Source organism: Gopherus evgoodei, chromosome 6 (assembly GCF_007399415.2).
Source record: "Gopherus evgoodei ecotype Sinaloan lineage chromosome 6, rGopEvg1_v1.p, whole genome shotgun sequence".
Classification (NCBI taxonomy): Eukaryota; Metazoa; Chordata; order Testudines; family Testudinidae; genus Gopherus; species Gopherus evgoodei.
This window is the reverse complement of record NC_044327.1, coordinates 103,091,512-103,112,499: the sequence shown is the minus strand read 5'-3', so window position 1 is coordinate 103,112,499 and position 20,988 is coordinate 103,091,512. Positions and strand designations below refer to the sequence as shown.

General features: G+C 44.8%; 1 protein-coding gene across 1 annotated transcript in view; it reads left to right on the top strand.

Annotated features, from left to right (window-relative positions):
• Positions 1-6,506: 6,506 nt before the first annotated feature.
• ITGA2 (integrin subunit alpha 2) overlaps positions 6,507-20,988 on the top strand; it is a 102,970-nt gene continuing 88,488 nt past the window's right edge. Inside the window, 1 exon segment of the mRNA XM_030566138.1 lies at positions 6,507-6,800. Coding sequence (XP_030421998.1) covers positions 6,770-6,800 — 31 coding nt within the window. The 5' untranslated portion in view covers positions 6,507-6,769.

Below are 20,988 nucleotides of genomic sequence, written 5' to 3'. Positions count from 1 at the left end.
TAAGGATTTTGAGATATATATCCAAGCTGAATGTGCTGTGGTTCATTCACTAACTTTTAGTGTAGTTTTTTTTCTCAAAAGCAGCTATCAGAGCATGACCCATATCCATCATAGAACAAACAGACCTCCGAAGTCCTTTAACTTGGGTGAAGCTATGCCAAGGAGAAATGTGGCTCAGTGTCTGTATAATACAACTGAAGAGAATAGGAAATGGATGAGATGGCACTGTTTTCCTATCATATATAAGATACAGTACCAGTTTATATGATAACAATACAGTAGTATCAAAAGCTTCTTAAATCTGCTTAAAACTGAAGCATTCCCATTTATGGTCACATTTTAAAGAGTATGCTATTTGTATGGCACTTATTCAACCATGTCCTATTCAGTTTATGTGTGGGAGACAAAACTCTCTTTGCCTTTGTCTGTGCATGAGGAACTATTTTTCACCATGACATGTGTAAGAGAGAATTTCATATCCTTAGGCCACATTTACAATGAGAATGGTGTAACTGAGTCTAGGATATGGGGAAACTGAAGGTGAGGCACTTGAGACACCCTTGCTTTCTGAGCGTTCTGTTTCAGTATGTTTTCCCCATGTCTGACCACAGGAATGGACATTGGTAATCATCCCCTTACTATAAGCTTCATGTACAGGGATGTTACGTTTCTCTGTTTGTTTTGTGCTGTAGGTTTCTAGATTTAAAATAAATGATTTTTTTTCTTTTAGTAGAGTCTACTGCCATTTCTTCCTTTGCCTTGGGTTATATTTATACCAAAGTATGGGGCATTTCTCCCATTAACCATATGTGTGCTTTTATGTGTCTAAGCATAGTCTAGAAGACCAGGAGTGACCAGTGCAATGCTTCAGATCTCCTGGCTTGACCATGCATTGTGTTCAGTATTGCAGCTGAAATCTTCCAGTGTCTGTACATCTTGAGGGTGTGTGTGTGTGTGCATGTCATAGTATGTCTCAGCGAAGGAGAAGCTGAGTGACTGTATTCAGAGAGTGGTGTGTCAATCCCAGTAAGTGACTGAGTATTCAGGGAAAAAGAACAGGAATAATTGGAGTAATACATACAGAGAACATGAAAAGGTGGAAGTGCCTTCTTGTCAATTGTCTAAAATGGGCCATCTTGATTATCACTACAAAAGGTTTTTTTTTCTTCCTCCTGCTGATAATACCTCTTCTTAATTAATTAGTCTCTGACAGTTGGTATGGCTACTTCCCCCTTTTCATGTTCTCTGTATGTAGGGTGACCAGACGTCCCAATAAAATTGGGACTGTCCCAATATTTAGGTGTTTGTCCCACATCCCAACCAATCTTTGGTCTGAACGCAATTTGTCCTGTTATTTCGTTCCACCTGCAGCACTTGCCTTATTTATTTATTTATTTATTTTTTGCTGCTTCTCCAGCAGCACTCGCCTTTTTTCTTTTTTTGCTCCTTCGGCGGACTCTCCCCATCCCATGTGTCCTGATATTTTCTCCCTCTCATCTGGTCACCCTATCCATATGCATATATATTTCTTACTGTATGTTCCATTCTATGCATCTGATGAAGAGGGCTGTAGCCCATGAAAGCTTATGCTGAAATAAATTTGTTAGTCTCTAAGGTGCCACAAGTACTCCTGTTCTTTTTGTGGATACAGACTAACACGGCTGCTACTCTGAAACCAGTATTCGAGGGGGATGTTTAAGGGTTGGGTTAATAAGTAACTATATGTTTTCTGGGAATAAAGCTAGTGACTCAATATGTGGGTTCATGAGTATGTGTGTCAGGGCTAGTAAGTTGTTGTGTGCCAGGAAATAGGTAAATAATGGAAAGATATTCAAAAGTGAGTTATTGGGCAAGTCCCTCCTCCCTTTTCTCAGTTATGGGAAACATTGAATTTACTCAGGAAGCAATGCTGGTGATATTTTCAGATCAGGAGTATGTTCAAACAGAGCAAGATCCCAGTACAACCACCCACATTTAGTTTTTTGAATTCCCTACTGTTCCTAAAGAATCAGTGCCCAATATTTATAATTAATTGTTGAACAGATTCATCTGTGTCAACAGATCTGTTCATTTTAACTTGGAGAACTGATTCAGAAGTTAACATAGAAATTAGGAACTGGGAGAATATTTGTTAGACCAGGGGTCGTCAGCCTTTCAGAAGTGGTGTGCCTAGGCTTCATTCATTCACTCTAATTTAAGGTTTTGCCTGCCAGTCATACATTTTTACGTTTTTAAAAGGTCTCTTTCTATAAGTCTATAATATATAACTAAACTATTGTTGTATGTAAAGTAAATAAGGTTTTTAAAATGTTTAAGAAGCTTCATTTAAAATTAAATTAAAATGCAGAGCCCACTCGACTGGTGGCCAGGACCCGGCCAGTGTGAGCGCCACTGAAAATCAGCTCGTATGCCGCCTTCAGCACGCATGCCATAGGTTGCCTACCCCTGTGTTAGACTATTATTAAAACAGAAGCTAAGGGCTTGTTTACAGCTAAGGGTTTAGAAAGAAATCCTTATTTCAGGATTACTCCAGGGGAATTTTACCAATTGTCCCCATGTAAACTAGCCCTAAATTTAAATTTACTCACCAAAGAATCATTGTTATAGTAGATTCCAAACAGAATGAAAAAAGGGAGCAATGTGAATTTGGACATATTAGAATTTGGGGAAAGAAAAGGGGAATATTTGTCCACTGCTTTGAATATATTCAGATAGTGGTATTACGGCTAACAGGCTAAAAACAGCATGGGTGTCCAGCATCTTACACTGGCTTTCCCTGTTCAATTTCAAATCTGTTTCCAGTCCTGACCTTTAAATTCTCAGTGGGGCTAGACCTTTACAGGGCCGGCTCTAGCAATTTTGCTGCCCCAAGCATGGCGGCATGCCACGGGGGGTGCTCTGCTGCTCGCGGGTCCCGCAGCTCCGGTGGACCTCCCACAGGCATCCCTGCGGATGCTCCACCGGAGCCGCCTGCCGCCCTCCCGGCAACAGGCAGAGCGCCCCCCAAGGCATGCCGCCCCAAGCATGCACTTAGCGCGCTGTGGCCTGGAGCCGGCCCTGGACCTTTGTTGTGTTAAAGACACATATATGGCATATTAACTAGGACACTGCTGACAATGTCCTGTGTACTCTATAGCAACTGGACTCAATTCTTCGGCAAGATTCTTAAGTTCTGCGGTACTCTAGTATGGCAGAATGGAAAGTCTGTGGCAGATTCATTTAGAGTAAAAGATATAGGTTTTTAATTAAACCTGAGATTAAATAATCTGTACAGTATCCACTGTTGTTCATTTTTATGGTAAACTCAATTGATTTTACAATGTCTCTGTTTTCAATTTTTTACTTACTCCTTAAGTGAAATGATGAGTTCGCATCTCTCAAAACTATTGTTTCAGGCTGCCTATAGACTGAAGAAGATAATATTGTTTATAAGGGCTAGAAATATATATACAGCGTGTTTGTGGATATAACGCATACAGAGACATACATGAAAGCTCAGATTTTAGAGCACAACTCTGTTGGTAGCAAATCCCATGGTGAAAGAATCACAGTCCACAGAACACATGCAGCCCTAATGCAGGGTTGACAGTGCACAAAGTAAAATACTCAGCAGCAGTCCTAGGGTAGCCTTTCTCAGTGGAAGACCCCTTGGCCATACAGTTTCCAACAGAGATGTTGGGAGGCTGAGCCCAGCTCCTGCTACATTCAGAACATGCAGCAATACTCATATCTTTCTGCGGGATCCAATATATGGTGCCAGCTTAGTGAAAGGAGCTGCGTATGTGTATGCTGATGGAGGGGAACAGATCTTAGAACAGGTTAATGAAGGGCAGCGTGTGGTGAGGGGATATGTCCTGAAAGGTTACGTATGTTCGATTTTTTGCTTGCATATTCAGATTAATGGGGTAGGGTGTGTTTGGAGGGGCAGGTTAGTGTGCGGTGGAGGGACAGGTTAGTGGGCCGGGATGTGTTTGGAGGGGCAGGTTAGTGGGTTGGGGTGTGTTTTGAAGGGCAAGTTAGTGTGTGGTGGGGGACAGGTTGGTGGGGTGAGTTGGAGTGTGTTTGCAGGGACAGGTTAGTGGGGTGAGGTGTTTGGAGAGGCAGGGTAGTGTTTGGTTGGGGGGCAAGTTGGTGGGGTGTTTGGAGGGATAAGCTAAAGTGGAGGGAAAGAGGTTAGTGGGTGGGGGTGTTTGGAGGTGCAGGCTAGTGTGTGGTGAGGGGACAGTTTATTGGATTGGGGGTTTTGTAAAGGCAGGTGTGTGGCTGGGGGAAGTTAGTGGGGTGGGGTGTTTGGAGGGGCAGGTTAGTGTGTGGTTGGGGGGAAGGTTAGTGGGTTAGGGTGAGTCTGGAGGGCCAGTTAGTGTGATGGGGGAAGATTAGTGGGGTGGTGTGTTTGGAGTGACAGGTTAGTGTATGGTCAAGGGACAGGTTAGTGGGCTAGCATGTGTTTGGAGGGGCAGGTTAGTGTGTGGTGGGGGACAGGTTAGGGGGGTGGGGTGTTTGGAGTGACAGGTTAGTGTGTGGTTGGCGGGACAGGTTAGTACAGTGCGGTGTGTTTGCAGGGACAGTTTTGTGTGTGGCGGGAGACAGGTCAGTGGGTTAGGGTGTTTGGAGGAGCAGGTTGCTGTGTGGTTGGGGGACAGTTTATTGGATTGGGGTTTTTGTAGGGTTAGGTTAGTGGGGTGAGGTGTATTTGGAGGGGCAGGTTAGTGTGTGGTGGGGGGCAGGTTAATGGGTTGGGGTGCATTTGGAGGGGCAGGTTAGTGTGTGGTTGGCGGGACAGGTTAGTACGGTGCGGTGTGTTTGCAGGGACAGTTTTGTGTGTGGTGGGAGACAGGTCAGTGGGTTAGGGTGTTTGGAGGAGCAGGTTGCTGTGTGGTTGGGGGACAGTTTATTGGATTGGGGTTTTTGTAGGGTTAGGTTAGTGGGGTGGGGTGTATTTGGAGGGGCAGGTTAGTGTGTGGTGGGGGGCAGGTTAGTGGGTTGGGGTGCATTTGGAGGGGCAGGTTAGTGTCTGGTTTGGTGGTAAGTTAGTGGGATGAGGTGTGTTTGGATTGGAGGGGCTGTTAATGTGTGGTGGCGACTGGGTGGTGGGCTGGGGTATTTGGAGGGATGGTTAAAGTGGGGGAGACAGGTTAATGGGTGGGGTGTGTTTGGAGGGGCAGGTTAGTGTCTGGTTTGGTGGCAGATTAGTGGGGTGGGATGTTGGATGGCCAAGTTGGTGTGTGGAAGGGGGACGGTTTATTGGATTGGGGTTTTTGTAGGGGCAAGTTAATGTGTGGTTGGGGGACAGGTTAGTGGTGACGGGTGTGTTTGGAGGGGGAGGGTGTCTTTGAGGGGCTAGTTAGTGGAGTTTGGAGGGATAGGTTAAAGTGGGGTAGACAGGATAATGGGTGGGGTGTGTTTGGAGGGCAGGTTAGTATGCAGTGGAGGGACAGGTTAGTGGGTTGGGGTGTGTTTGGAGGGACAGGTTAGTGGTTGTGGTGGGGGGACAGGTTAGTGGGGTGAGCTGAAGTGTGTTTGGAGGGACAGGTTAGTGGGTCAGGATATGTTTGGAGGGACATGTTGTTATGTGGTGGGAGGACAAGTTAGTGGGTTGGGGTGTGTTTGGAGGGGCAGGTTAGTGGGGTGTGGTGTTTGGAGGGGTAGGTTAGTGTGTTGTTGGGGGGCAAGTTGGTGGGGTGTGTTTGGAAGTCCGGTTAGTGTGTGGTGAAGGGACAGGTAAATGGGTTGGGGATTTTGTAAGGGCAGGTGTGTGGCTGGGGAGAAGTTAGTGGGGTGGGATGTTTGGAGGGCAGGTTAGTGGGTTAGGGTGAGTTTGGAGGGCCAGTTAGTGTGTGACTTGAGGGAAGGTTAGTGGTGTGTTTGGAGTGACAGGTTAGTGTGGTCAGGGGACAAGTTAGTGTGTTAGCATGTGTTTGGAGGGGCAGGTTAGTGTGTGGTGGTGGGCAGGTTAGTGGGGCAGGGTGTGTTTGGAAGAGCAGGTTAGTGTGTTGCGTGGGGCAGGTTGGTGGGGTGCATTTGGAAGAGCAGGTTAGTGTGTGGTGTGGAGCAGGTTAGTGTGTGGTGTGGGGCAGGTTGGTGGGGTGCATTTGGAAGAGCAGGTTAGTGTGTGGTGGGGGAAGGTTAGTGGGGTGTGTTTGGAAGAGCAGGTTAGTGTGTGGTAGGGAAAGGTTAGTGGAGTGTGTTTGGAAAAGCAGGTTAGAATGTGGTGTGGAGCATGTTGGTGGGGTGTGTTTGGAAAAGCAGTTTAGTGTGTGGTGCCCGGCAGGTTAGTGGGGTTGGGTGTGTGGTGTGGGGCAGGTTCGTGGGGTGGAGTGTGTTTGGAAGAGTAGGTGAGTGTGTGGTGTGGGGCAGGTTGGTGGGGTGTGTTTGGAAGAGCAGGTTAGTGTGAGGTTGGGGGGGCAGGTTAACGTTGAGGGCTGTGTGGAGGGCAGGCTAATGTGTGGTGTGGGGAGAGGTTGGTGAGGGGCGGACTATACTGTGCGGGGGGGGGTGCCCACTTCCAGATAGCGGGTGTTTGCCCCCGGCTCTGGGGCGGGCTGGGGGCGGAGCAGCAGAGCAATGTGATCCAGATCCACTCCGAGCGCAGCTCAATTTCTCTCTTGTCCTGCAGCAGCTGTGGTGCTCCGGTCACCGTGCAGCCGCACTGCTAAGCACCTTGCGGCGCTCGGAGCCGGCACAGCCCCTGGATCTGAGTGCTTGGCCTTTCCCTGAGCGCTGCTCCCCGGCAGGACCCCGCTGTGCAGGAATCGTGGAGCCTGGCGCCATGTGGCTCTTTCTGCTCCTCCTCAGCCAAGGTAGGCTTCCCTACGGGTTTGCTAGAGATATGGGGGGCATCCGGGTCCCACTGGGCAGAGGGTCTCTGTTAACCTTCTAAAGACCATTGCCTGCTGCTGAGAACGGAGCGGGACACTGCACCTTGCGGCGCCTGGAGCCCCTCGACCATCTCCAGAGGGAGCAGCCTGGCGTGGGACATAATTGCTTTCTCTCGATGAACTTCCAAGAAACCGCAAGTGACCATGGAGGCTGCTGCTGTGCCAGACCCTACTCAGTGCACGCACAGAAGGTGCAAGCAGGGCGGGGGTGGGAAGGGATTTCAGACTCATTTCCGCCTGCTGCACAAAACTAACTACTGGGTGAGTAGAACCAGAAAAGGTGCTGAAATACTGACCCTATCCAGCAGCCGTTTTATTCCACCAATGAAATTATGAAATCTTCCCACTTCCAGTCCGTCTCCCCTCCCCCCCGCAGCTCTGTTGTACTCTGAGCTCCCTCTTTATCGCTTTCATTTGGCTGCCCTCTGAGAATAAAATGTTGTGGCGACTGTATTTAGAGAGGGGACAACATAGGAGACTCCTAATCAAGGCTGGTAAATATTTTAGAAGGAGGAACTGTCCATTTCTTCAGCCTCTTCTTTATATACTACCCTAAGCGACTGAAAACTAATTCATAAACTACTGGTAAAATAGATCCATGTTGCTGTTGCTTTTTGCAAGTGCCACAAATCTATATTTTTCAAGTTATCAGATGAAATCCCGGACAAGCTGATTAGCATCCAATTTAATTTGCACTACAGAAGGTCATGACTAACTTTCTGCATAAATTTACACATTTTAAGTGGGAATATGATGTTCTTTATTATGAATTCTGTTCTTAAATTCTTAAAATCCCTCTAACTTTGCCTCCACTCTCGGGCTCTGTCTGTAGGAAATTTTAACACCCTCCTCCTGACTGAGTGACCATTATGTATATTTTCCTGGGAACTATAAGCCATGACATTCACTTTTCATAAAATTCCTCCCAAACACTTTACGTTTAAATATTACTGTATGCTTTCATGTATCTTTAATTGGCAAGTCTATTGAAGAAGAGCCAGAGAAACTGAGTTTTTACCTGTGAGGTGTTCCAACTTGTTCTTTCAGTAACTATGGGAAACATGGTGGAATGTGTGGCTGGAGGGTATGAAATCAGAAACAAAAATGTTAACCTGTGGTGAGATTTATGGTATACAACCTATCCTGTAATATTATAATGAGAAAACTTCTTAAAGCATCAAAGTGTGAAATGCCCGCTCTGCATTTTTGTCTAATCCATCCTTTATTCTCCTGGTCACAGTGACTGCATACCAGGGGGATAAATATGTCCACTAATTCACAATGTAAAAGATCTGGGACTAGGGACATTCTGAAGAATGGTGTTTAAGGGGGTGGAGAGGAACTAATTATGCGAGCGGGTTTGCCCTGACAATAAGAGCGGTCTATAAGGGGATGCATCTAGGTGTATATTAAATTATTCGCATTGCTTAAACAAAGTATTAATTCTTATGGTTCATATCTGCTGTAATTTCAGTTTGATATTATCCTGAGAACTAAAAACTGTTGTAACTGCTGAACTGATGCTTTTTTAGGGTCTCTTCCTGCTCCAATTGAACTCAATAGCAAAACTCCCACTGGCTGAGACAGCATTCTCTCTTGGCTTAAGTGATACAAGGCCAAAGACCCATATTCTTCTCTCAGTAAAACTGATGTAAATCCAGAATAATTTCATTGTCTTTGAGGGAGTTGCTCTCAGTTTACATTGGTTTAGCTGAGAGACAAGGTGAGTGAGGTAATATCTTTTGGTAGACCAGCGTATGTTGGTGAAAGAGACTAGCTTTTTAGCTACACAGCTGACAGAAGAATAGGGCGGTTAAGTCCCTGTTTCTGCAAACATTAACTTCTCATATTTGAATAGTCACATTGAAATCAATAACATTACTCTTATGAACACTTCTAAGCCTGTATATAAATACTTGTGGAATTGGGTCTAACAGACTGGGGGGCAGATTGCGGAAGGGCTGTATGTTTGGAGGTTAATTGGGGGTGGTGAAAGACCCTGCAGTAGGGTGGGCTCATTTTTTTGGAGGAAAGAATGGAGGAATCATTACAATGCCTGTTGCATTCAATCAATCAGATGTCTCCAATGGATCATGCCATAAATAGGCTGGAAAACGCTCCCAGTGAATTTGCAGTGTGTTTGGTTTGGGCTTCATTATGTATATATTTTTAATTTTCACATTATCAGTGCCATCTCTTCTAGAACACAGTGGCTCTTGCTTGCTTTGTTGCAAGCTAAGCAGTAATATGCAGGTTGTGCTTATTGTGCTTGTAGATAGTGCCTTCTTTTATGTTTGGAACCTGCTTAGCACACTGTGGGTGCTGCAGACATAAACAGGGGCAGCTCCAGGCACCAGCGCTCCACGCACGTGCCTGGGGCGGCAAGCCACTGGGGGCGCTCTGCCGGTCGCCACTAGGACGGCAGGCAGGGTGCCTTAGGCGGCATGCCTGTGGAGGGTCCGCTGGTCCCACGGCTTCAGCAGACCTCGCACAGTCCACTGAAGCCAGGGGACCAGTGGACCCTCCGTGCTTGGGGCGGCAGAATGTCTAGAGCTGCCCCTGGACATAAATGGTATTTATGTAATGCCATCCCTTTTGATATTATATTCTTGTATTCCAATTTACCACCTTCATTATACTTTACCAAAATAATTATATTGTTTTTTAGCTTATTAGAAATTAATAATTTATTATCGACAGAGCTGGTAGTATTGCATATTATTAAGGTTGCCTGACACTTCCCATTATAAGACTCTGTTTTTGATTACCTATAACTTTGCCAGACTTTAACTGTTCGGGCTGAAATTTTCCATGCTGGGTCTGCCTCAGGCTGAAGTTCTTGGAAAAGTTGAGGCAAAATGGTTCAGCCGTTTCTGAGAATGAGATTAGTACAAATATGTTATTTTGCCCATGTTAAAAATATTCTGGAGACCTTTTCTTTGAAAAAGTGTACTATGTCCAATACTTGGAAGCAGGGACTTGAAATTTGGCAGGGAGTGGCCTTTGTGTGAGTGATGGGCATTTTGCTGTACCTGTCAAAATCTGCCCAAATGTGGCCAGGTTAGAAACCTCTGAGAAGTCATCATTCATGCATACTCAGTAGAGAGTTAGATTTTAGCAGCCAGATTTCCTGATGATTGTGTCATATTGATCGTATTCCAGCCCAGAGCCCAGCAGGATTTACAGATGCTGCAACTGCAGGGAGCTTTCCCTGGGTCACAGCAGCTGTGCTTGTGGCAAGTTTGGGCACCTGAACTGAGAGTAGGGGAACTGTCTCCTGCAGTCTCAGTGATCACTTCCATCCCCACCTCACCACCGCCAGCTGGGCCCAGGCAGCATGGTGGAGGAAGCTGCCTCATTTGAATGGATGTGAGATAAGAGGTGGACCAGAAGGGGGCTATGATGAGTAGATGACTGGAGGCCAGTGAGGGAGAGACAGATCAGATTGAGGATCCGTCTAAGAGGTAGAAACTGGGCAAGGAGACTGATTGCAAGGAATTGTGGGATTGGGAGGGAATTGTGAATGGCTGAGGAAGGAGCTTGGGACTGGAAGTGATGGTGGTGGGGATTGGGACAGGAACGAGAGTAGGATTGGCTGGCTGATGAGATGCCTGAAGGGTAGGTGAGAAAAATGGCACCAGTATGAGGGGCCGAAGATGGGGAAGAGACCAGACTGGAAGAAGGACAGGTTGGAAGAGAGGGATCAGAAGAGTCTGCTCACTAGAGCACATGCCTCTCCAGACCCTGGAATGGAACCCAAGTTTTCTGGGTCTCACCATTCTTCTGGTGTCAGCAAATATCTATGAAACCCACTGGCAAAGTGCCCTATTCCCTTATAGGGGGATTTTGTAGCAAAAGAAACTGCCTTATTTGTTGCAAAAGTTGGAAGATGTGTATCTATTTTGGTTGCTGGGAGACAGTAGCCTAATTCCACCCATAGTTAAAAGGCCCTTCCTCTTATCTAAGTGCTTATACTTGCCTATGATACTGAGCAAGTCAATTAAACAAGACTCTAAATAGTTTGCCAGGAATTGTGTGTTCTTCATTTTATGGGGGCCTAACTTGAAACTATGCAGTCTAATTTGCAGAAGTGCTGAGCAATCACAGCAGCATCTGAACTCAATGGGAGCTATGCTTTGAATATATAAAGTACTATGTAATACTACATACTCTGAAAAATCAGGTTCTATGCATCTCAAATTGGGCAACCAAAATTAGTGGATACTTTTGACCTTTATTTCTCTGTGCCTCAGTTCCCCATCTGTAGAATGGGGATAATAAAAGCCCCTCACCTCATAAGGATATTGTGAAAATAAATTCATTAGTATTTGTGAATCATCCAGTACTATTATGCTGAGCGTCATAGTTTAACCCATGAAGAAATTTATTTTTTTGTTTTTGTTTTCAGAGTCTGGTTTGAATAGTGTGCAGTAAACAACGCACAGGGCTACACACTGAATAATAGAGAGAAAACAAAATATTTAGTAAACACTGTCCAGAGGCGGATTACACTTTTGTGAGGCCCTGGGCCAGAGGAAGTGGGGGCCCCTCCCCACCTCTTCGGCCTGCAGTCCCTCCATACCATTTCTTCCCCCAGTGCTCCTACCGGGGAAATGGGGTCAGGGTACAGGGGCTTCCCCTGACCCCTCCCCTCCCCCCGACCTGGCACTCCTACCAGGGAGCAGAGTTGGGGAGCAGGAGCAGGGCAAGCCCCCACGCCCTGATCCCACTCCCCAGTAGGAGTATGGAGCAGGTTGGAGCTTGGGGGCACCCATTTTTTCTGAGTCCCCCCAGTTGGCTGGAACTCCTGGGCACAGACCCCGTTGGCCCAGTGGCTAATCTGCCACTGACACTGTCCATTCTGTGCATGGAGTGTGGCATGGAATGGAGTCCTGTGAAAAAATGTGATTGTGTAATTAAAGATTGTATCATAATGCATATGCACAAAGTGGCCAAACTCAGGTTACACAGGCAACCTTAATTCAGGCATTTCTTAACTTTGGAATATGTGACTTTGAAAACCTAATAGGATTTCTTAGCATAGTTTCGTGTGTGTAATGTTAACTAGAATGGGCCAAAGGTAGAATTGTTTGTGTAAATGCTTCCCATTCCAAACTTCGAGGGTTGGATTATTAAAATAGGAGTCTGATCTGAACCTTTGTGAAACCAAAGTCACTATTGATTTTACCTGTCTCTGATTCTTAAAAAAAATTGTTAGTAAAAGCAATATTACAAATAGTTTCTTATGAGCTTTTATTTTTACAATATTACACATTTAAGTAGGGCTTATTTCACAGTGATCTACAGAAGACCTATATTTGCAAATGTTATAAATATAATTTGTAAAAATAGAAAGTAAAATTTTTTAGAAAGTACACAATGAATTATTCATAATTCTAAACAAATTAACAATGTTTATTTCTACATAACTTGGACAATAAATATGGGAAGCACTGACTTACTCTTTAGACTTACTCTACTAGAAGTATCTGGTTGTGGTACAGTTTTCAAACACTAATTTGCTTTTTAAGTATTGAGCAGTACACTAAATAGTCAAATATTCCTTATAGTCTTACTGTGTTTCGTGGCCACTACTAAATATCCATTATATTTTTTCATTGTCAGTTGTTTTAAATGAAAGAAAATATTTTTTCACATGAATAGGTGTTTGTGAGAGCTAAGATGTAAACCTATTCATGCATTTGATGAATATGCAAACAATTAAATTAGTATAAAATACTGAACTTTTTGGAATAGTGAAGATAGAAGGGGGCCTGTATATTTTTAAAAGAATAAACCAAGCTATTAGCACTGGTTGACGTTCTGAACATTCACAATCCAGTGTTGTCATTTTCATTTAAAGGTTTCCTTTGTTAGGCTTTGGGTAGGCCGGTTCCCATTTCCATGGTTACCATGTCAAAATGCAGACAGGACACAAGCTGGATTCTGATCAGAATGGTTCATGCAGTTGCATACCAACACATGCCGTCTGGTTGTTTTAGGACATTTTCACCAGCAGTTTTAAAGTGTCTTCACAAAGTGATCACTAGCCCCATGTTGCCTACTTGTTTTAGGATTTCAGGCCTGGTAAAGTGAGAGAAATAATGAGCAAGATAAACTTGTTTTAGTGTAACTAAAACTAGCTGTGGGGTTCCCATTCAAATGAGTCCATCTTAAGTTTTCATTTCTACAAAAAGCATAACAGAGAAGGATCTTTGTTTACAAGCCTTAAAGGTAAGGAGTGGCACTTAGCTGTATTAAATAATTGTTTGAACATGTCTCTTTGTGTAGAGCACTTACTCATGACATTGGAGAAAAGGAATGAAGTGAAAATTAATTTGAACAAATAACATCATGCTACACTGGATCAATGGCAGTCTGGTTTTTGTATATACACATTACTTTAAAGCTATATGATGTAATATTCTACTCACTCTTTTTTTGAGGTGATGAATTTTCACAACACCCAGTAAAGCCAGTGGAAGCTGTGTACGCTCAATCTCTCTGAAAAATCAGGCCAGGAGTTCTGTCGATAAGTTTTAAAATTATTTAAGTATTATTAGAGTATTGTTTTCCTGGATAGAGGACTTAGTCTTCCCAGCAATAGAAAATATTATTCAGAAGCTGGATTTGTTTTGATTTTCCCTTGAAGAGCTATACTCTTTTTTAATAAGGAAGCAAATTCTGGGTAAAAAGTAACTCTTAAAAGAGGAACTACTTAAGCAAAGAAATAAGATGAAATTTAAACAGATGAACTTTTTGAGTGCTATAATGGAACACTCAAGAGTATAACACAATGGCACCTGCATAGCTATATAGATTAATGTCCTATATTCTTTTGTCCCATTCAGATCAATGGACAACCACCTTAGTGGGATTCTCTTGCCATTTCTCTGCCTCATTTTGTCCTTTTACTCATCTTTCCCAGTTCAGCACTCTTTATTCCTTAAGAAAGAAATGTCCTGTATTAAATAAACCACCCCACCTCCCTGGTTTTGGGACTGATGTTTTCCAACTGACAATAAAGAATTGTCCTTGATAAGCACCAGTTGCCCCGGAGGCTGTATTTCCTGATGGTGTGAAAAGGGCTGCAATGCCACTCCTGGAAGATGGGACTCAGAGAATGGTTACATGTATTTGCTCATTTTCCTCAAGGGATTTCATCTTTGGGGATGGGGATATGACAAGGTTCCACTGAACCTTCCTACTATCCACTATGTATGTGTCACCAGCAGGAGATGTAATACAGCCATTTATGTTGGGATGTTCATTATGCTGATGACACAAAACTCTGGAAATGGAGACAGGACAATTTCACTAGTGGAGCATCTGGCCCCATGACTCTTTTTTCATTAAACCATTTGTCATAACTGGTGTAGCATTCCTTTTCACTGACTGACCAGTGACTTTCCCTTTTAGACAGTTTCTTGCTGAGAAACACGACAGGATGGAAGTTGTGATCCATTGCTTCCTGCATGAGAACTGCTCCTATACCACGCTCAGATGCATCTGTGGTGACTAGGAATGGCTTGTCAAAGTCCGGGGCCCTGAGCACAGGGTCAGACATGAGCGTTGCCTTAAGTTGGGTAAAGGCCTTTTGACACTCATCAGTCCACTTAACTGCATTTGGCTGGGTCTTATTGGTCAGGTCGGTCAGTGGGGCAGCGATTTGTCTGTAGTGTGGTACAAATCGCCAGTAGTACCTAACCAAGCCTAAGAAGGATTGAACCTGTTTCTTTGACTTTGGGACAGGCCACTTTTGGATAGCATCCACCTTGGCCTGTAGGAGGTTTATGGTTTCTTGACCCACCTGGTGTCCCAGGTAAGTTACTCTGTTTTGGCCTATTTGACGCTTTTTGGCCTTAACAGTTAGTGCGGCCTGCCTGATGCGCTCAAAGACCTTTTCCAGGTGTTCTAGGTGTTCGGGCCAGGAGTCAGAAAAATGGCCACATCGTGGAGGTAGGCAACTGCATACATGTAAATACAAAAAAAAAAAACCAATATAAACCTATTGTTTTACTATCCTTGTACTTACAACTTGGAAACAGAAGATTAAAAAGCCTGGAGATAAAAAGATCACTCTCAAAGCCGAGAGGGTCACCGAACCAAGACAAAGAACAAAGAACTTACACCCAAAACTTCCCTCCACCCAGATTTGAAAAAGTCTTGTTTCCTGATTGGTCCTCTGGTCAGGTGTTTGGTTTCCTTTGTTAACCCTTTACAGGTAAAAGAACATTAACCCTTAGCTATCTGTTTATTACACCATTATGGACTGTCTGGTTAATCAGCATTTTTAATGTGAATGAGAAAGAGTAGACATAAAAATCTGTTGGAGCAGGTTTAAGCATAATATGTTATCATTCATCGTGTAGTATTGTAATAAGAAGTTACAAAAGAACATTGTAGGAGAAGATATATATGAGTTACAGAGAAATGGGGAAATGTTCCCTTGCATATATCAAGTTGTCTGCAGTTTCAATTTCAAGACCAGCAAAATAGTAAATATTTAACAAAGGAAGTTGCACAATAGCCTCAACATTTTAGTGTTGGGTGTTTTTTGTAAAGCTAGCTCAAATCTATTCATGCTCTTATCTGTAAACGGTTTTAATGTACGGTACTATGAGCAATGTTTCAATTCACTCAACAAAGGAGTGGCATAGTAAAGTACTTTGGAGCATCATTATTAAATAGCCATTTTGTGCAATGTTCCTAAGTACATATTAGAGGTGCTATGTAGAGCTGAGGTGAATTTTGGATAATATATTCAGATTGGGTTGAAATTTGGAACGCTAAAATAACCATTCAAAATTTAAAATAAAATTTCTCAACTAGCTAGGTAAGTTGTCTACGTGTGCCCAGTGGGGGAGAGTGTAGACATGTTTGATATGCCTGAAATTTGAATAGATGAAATTCAGATCAGCAAAAATCAGTCAAAATGAAATGCTGTAAAGTCTGTGACATTTTATCTAAACAAAATTCTGACTCCTTGCCTTGCTTTATTCTTAAGAAAGAATAAACAACAAATGGAGAGTAAAACCAGTAACGTTGCTAATGATAGTGTCCTTTTGTATTCTTGCTAGTGATAAGTACTCCTTCGAGTTTGTGTCTGAAATTCCTTCTCTTTCACTCTCTCTACACTGATATCCATCACTGTGAGATGTGACAGTCTGCCAGAGGGCAGCTCACCATACTGGAGTTGCCCACTAAAGCTTATATCCTGATAGTCATTGTGAAACTGTTTCTATCAGAAGTTGATTGTAGAAATTATTGCAATGGAGTTTGCACTTCTGAAGACAAACAGAGGTTGATCTTATCTGTTAGCAGAAAATATATACCCAGAAAACACTTGTTAGGTGTCAGTGACACAAAAAAGGCACAATGGCACTATTTTACAAACAAAGAACTTCTTTACAAAGCTGTGGCTGGAATTAGGGTGCCACCTGCCCATAGACATCTGGACATACCAGAATCATATGTATGCGTTTAACAGGACACTAAGTCTCTTTCGAATCTGATGCATGTGAAATTCTCTAGAAACTGCCCTTTCTAAATACACTCTTACTCTGTGATTCATACAGCATTCTGGATTAAATGAACAGAGATGTTGTATTGACTTGAATTGGTGAGGAGGAAGGTAGAGAATTGTTTTACTGATTTTGTTATTACTTATAGGGTTGCCAACTTTCTACTTGCACAAAACTGAATACTCTTGCCCTGCCCCCTGCTTAATCCATGCCCCCTCTCTTTGTCATTCACTCTCCCCATCCTCACTCATTTGCTCATTTTCATGAGACTGGCTCAGGGGAGCTGCGGTATGGGAGGGCGTGAGAGCTCCAGCTGGAGGGGCAGGCTCTGTGGTGTGGCCAGAAATGAGGGGTTCAGAGTGCAGGAGGAGGCTCTGGGATGAGGCAGTGGTTGGGATGTGAGAGGAGGTCAGGGCTCTGGCTGGGGGGTCAGGGCTCTGGGCTAGGGCCAGGGATGAGGGGTTTGGGGTGCAGGCAGGGGCTCTGGGCTGGGGCTGAGGGGTTCGAAGGGCAGGAGAGGGAATCAGGGCTGGGGCAGGGGGTTGGTGGGTGAGGGCTATGGCTGGGGGTGTGGGCTCTGGGGTGGGGCTAAGGATGAGAGGTTTGAGGTTCAGGAGGGTGCTCCAGGCTGGGATTGAGAGGTTTGGAGCAGGGCTGGCTCCAGGCCACAGCATGCCAAGCGCATGCTTGGGGCAGCACTTCGCGGGGGACGCTCTGCCGGTTGCTAGGAGGGCGGCAGGCTGCTCCGGTGGACCTGCCGCAGGTGTGCCTGCGGAGGGTCCGCTGGTCCCGTGGCTTTGGTAGATCTGCCGCAGGCATTTCTGCGGACAGTCCGCTGGTCCCGCAGCTCTGGTGGACCTCTCATAGACACACCTCTGGCAGCTCCACTGGAGCCACGGGACCATCGGAACCTCCACAGCAATGCCTGTGGGAGGTCCACCGGAGCCGTGGGACTGGCGAGCGGCAGAGTGCCCCCCGCGGCGTGCCGCCGTGCTTGGAGCAGCGAAATTGCTAGAGCCGGCCCTGGTTTGGAGGGTGGGAGGGGGATTGGGGCTGGGGCAGGGGTTTGGGGCCCAGGCAGGGGGTGCAGGCTCTGGGCGGCACTTACCTCAGGCAACTCCTGGGAAACAGCGGCATGTCCTCTCTGCAGCTTCTATGCGGAAATGTGGCCAGACGGCTTTGTGCACTGCCCCATCCACAGGTGCTGCCCCTAGAGCTCACATTGGCCACAGCTCCTGGCCAATGGGAGATGCAGGGGTGGAGCCCCCTGGCTGCCCCTATGCATAGGAGCCGGAGGGAGAAAATGCCAGCTGCTTCCCAGGAACTGTGCAGCGTGGCGGCTAGCAGGGAGCCTGCCAGCACCATGCCGCCAACCAGGCAGTCAACAGTCCGGTCAGCGCTGGGCTCCCTTTTTGACCGTGTGTTCCAGTCAAAAAACGGACACCTAGTCACCATAATTACTGACAATGTTTACAACGTAAAGCATTGTCCACTTATCCACTACTGTTTCCACTGGTTGAACTTTACTGTGCACTTTCTCATTGAAGTGTACTGGCACTTGCAAAATATATAGGAATAAAGGAGTCTTCTTAAAGGACACTTTATAAAGGATGTTTTAATTTCTAAGATCATTAGACAGGGACTGCTTCTTATTAATGTCTGGACCATGCCTAGCACATTGTTGTTACTACTGGAAACAAAAGGTTAAATAATAGCTCTTCAAACTATTGTGCTGCATGTGCTCATAGTGTTACAAGAAAACCTCCAAAGTAGCCAAGTCTCAGGCTGCTGGTGACTAATCAGCCACTAATACTGTTCTTGTTTCTCTGAGGACATCATCCTTTTGTTTGTGTGCAGCCCAAATAGCCAAGCTCCATCCTGGCTAGTCCTGTGGACAGGGCTGGTGCAACCATTTAGGCGAACTAGGCGGTCTCCTAGGGCCCTGGGATTTGGGGGGTGCCATTTTCTCCAGCAGCAACTGCGGCGGCTGGATCTTTGGCTGCCCTTGTCGCCGCCAGCATTTAGGCAGAGGGAACTGAGGCAGAGGAGCGCGGGGAGGGCCGCCTGCAGCAAGTAAGGGAGGGGAAGCAGCACCAGGGGAACTCCCTGCCCCAGCTCACCTCTGCCCCGCCTCCTCCCCATCACGCTGTGGCTGCTTCACTTCTCTTAGGCACCGCAAGCCTGGGAGGCGGAAGAAGTGAAGCAGCGAGGGCGTGCTTGGGGTGCGCGTGCTCGTGCACAGAGCAGGGGTGAGCTGGGGCGGGGTGGGTGCCTCAGGGCACAGGGTGGGTGATACCCTTCAACCCCTGTATAGCAGTGTAGACAGAATCCCTTCAGAGGTACGTTCATGGGTATCAGACAGTTCTCACCTGCTGGGTGGGCTCCTAGTATCTTGCCAACTTGTGCAGCAATACTCACAAAGGGACATCCTTGGTGGCAAGGGAGGGCACAGAACTTAATGAATGAAAAATCTGGAAAACATTCTACTTACATTAAAAACAATTTTGTTGCTATAATACATTTTCTCTTTGTCTCTGCTCTTCTTTGTGGCTGAGGTTATTTTAAAAATAACGTCACTTTTCCCCCTGAAGTTCTGAAGTAGGGTTCTAAAGTGCAAGAAGAAGTTGAAGGGAAGTAATGGGGTTTTCATTATCGTTTTTGGAGCTGGCCATTTCAATTATTGCATATTTTGAGGTTGTGGGCTTTGTTAATGCTGCAATTCTCTTAATCTCTCTGTGGTTCCACTTGGGAGAAACTAGGGTCACCTAAGGACTGGACTGAAGGCATTCTGTAGTTGTCCAGGCTAAAGGGAGAGGAGAGAGTTTCCAAGGCAGTTTAGTAAAATGCAATTTGTGTGACATTCCATCAGAGTAATTTATTCCTACTTGAGTTAATGATAGGATAGTGAAATCGAATGGATTTGAATACTTGCACTTTTTGTTGTCAAAAACATGCAGGAAGCTGTCAGTCTTTCAGGAACTAATGAAACATTGCAAGGGAATCTAGGGTGGCCAGGTGCCCGGACAAAGAGGGGACCTGACAGTGTCCAGTCACTGTGGACAAGGGAGGTGGGGATAGGGTGGCCAGGTGCCCAGTTTTTGACTGAAAGGTCTGGTCAAAAAAGGGACCTGACAATGTCTGGTCAGATTTACTGATCAGACACCCAAAGTCCGGTTACTGCGAGTGGGGAAGGCGTGGAGGCACAGGGTCATCACCCACACCAGCTCCTATTCAACCAGTGCTGCCTTCTACCTGCATTGGGCAGCTGCAGCTCCCAGCCCAGGCTCCAGAGGCGAGTCCCTCCCAATCCAGGCAGGGGAGAGAGAACAGCAGCAAGCAATGGGGACAAGGGGAAGAGGAGCTAACGGGATGGGGCTTCAGGGGAGAGGAGAAGTCAGGGAGGTTCTGGCACTTCTGCTGGCGTGTCCAGTTTTTAGCTATTACAAAATTGGCAACCGTAGAGTCAGCCCTTGTATGTATAATAAATTGTTGAGGTTTCTTAATTACGTATCTGTTTTTGGGATCAGAGTAGGAAGCCTATTAAATAGAAAATGTCAAGAGAAGGGCAAGTGATCTCTAGTAACTTGGAAAGCTGTGAATGAATTGAAATAAGTCTTCTAACTCAGTGAGCAGTAGTGAGCTGGAAGACTAAACTAGAAAGCATCTAGTAGGACTTCCCCAAACCTTGCCAATGTTTGACTCACAATTTGTGCAGACTTAAGTATATTGTATACTTGTATAAAGTAAACTGGTCTCTGCCAAAACATTGGATATTGCTCTTTACTATGATAAACTGCTGTAACTCAGCTGCAGTTACTCTGACTTACTGAAACTGTGACTGCTTCTGGACAAGAACTTAGCCCTTTTCAGCAGGAAATCATAAAGTTACTCAGCTAAGCCAAAAATAACTTGTTTTGTAGAACCACTGCTAGATGAGTTGCAATTATTTTTGGTTTTGTTTTCACATGTAGTATCAGCACTGAAGTAAATAACCAGTGTTAATTATTAAATGGCTCCAGATGTTTTAGCCTGTGTGAGAGAAACCTTGGCCCCAGATAGAAGAAAGTATGACAAATAGTCTTTATTAAGTGATGTTAACCGTAGGGAATGAGAGTCACATTTTCAGACTAGCATAGATGAAATATGAATAAAACTGAAATTGAAGATTACAAAATACTCTAATTTAGTGCCATCTTTCTAAATATCTCTCAAAAATGTATCTTGTCCAGTTAGTCTTCTCTTTTATACATCTATTTTAATTTAAAGAGATATTCTCAATTTAAAATCTAGTAAATTCAAAACATGAGTTAAAAGTAGTCATAGAAAGGAGAGGTTCTATACCTGCCTTGGAGTTCCCTGACAATATTGGTAGATATTCAGCCACATTTTTCTATTTTTTTTTAAATTCTTCCCTATCAAGTGCTCTTAAATATACAAAGTAAACATACAAGAAAAAAATAGAAATATTATTCTCTAATCTCTTTGTTACAGTAACCTTAAGTTATAGCAGTGGTAGGGAAAACATTTTCAGTCAGAATGGTAATTATAAGCAAAGTCCTATTATCTCTCTGTAATAAAACAATGAA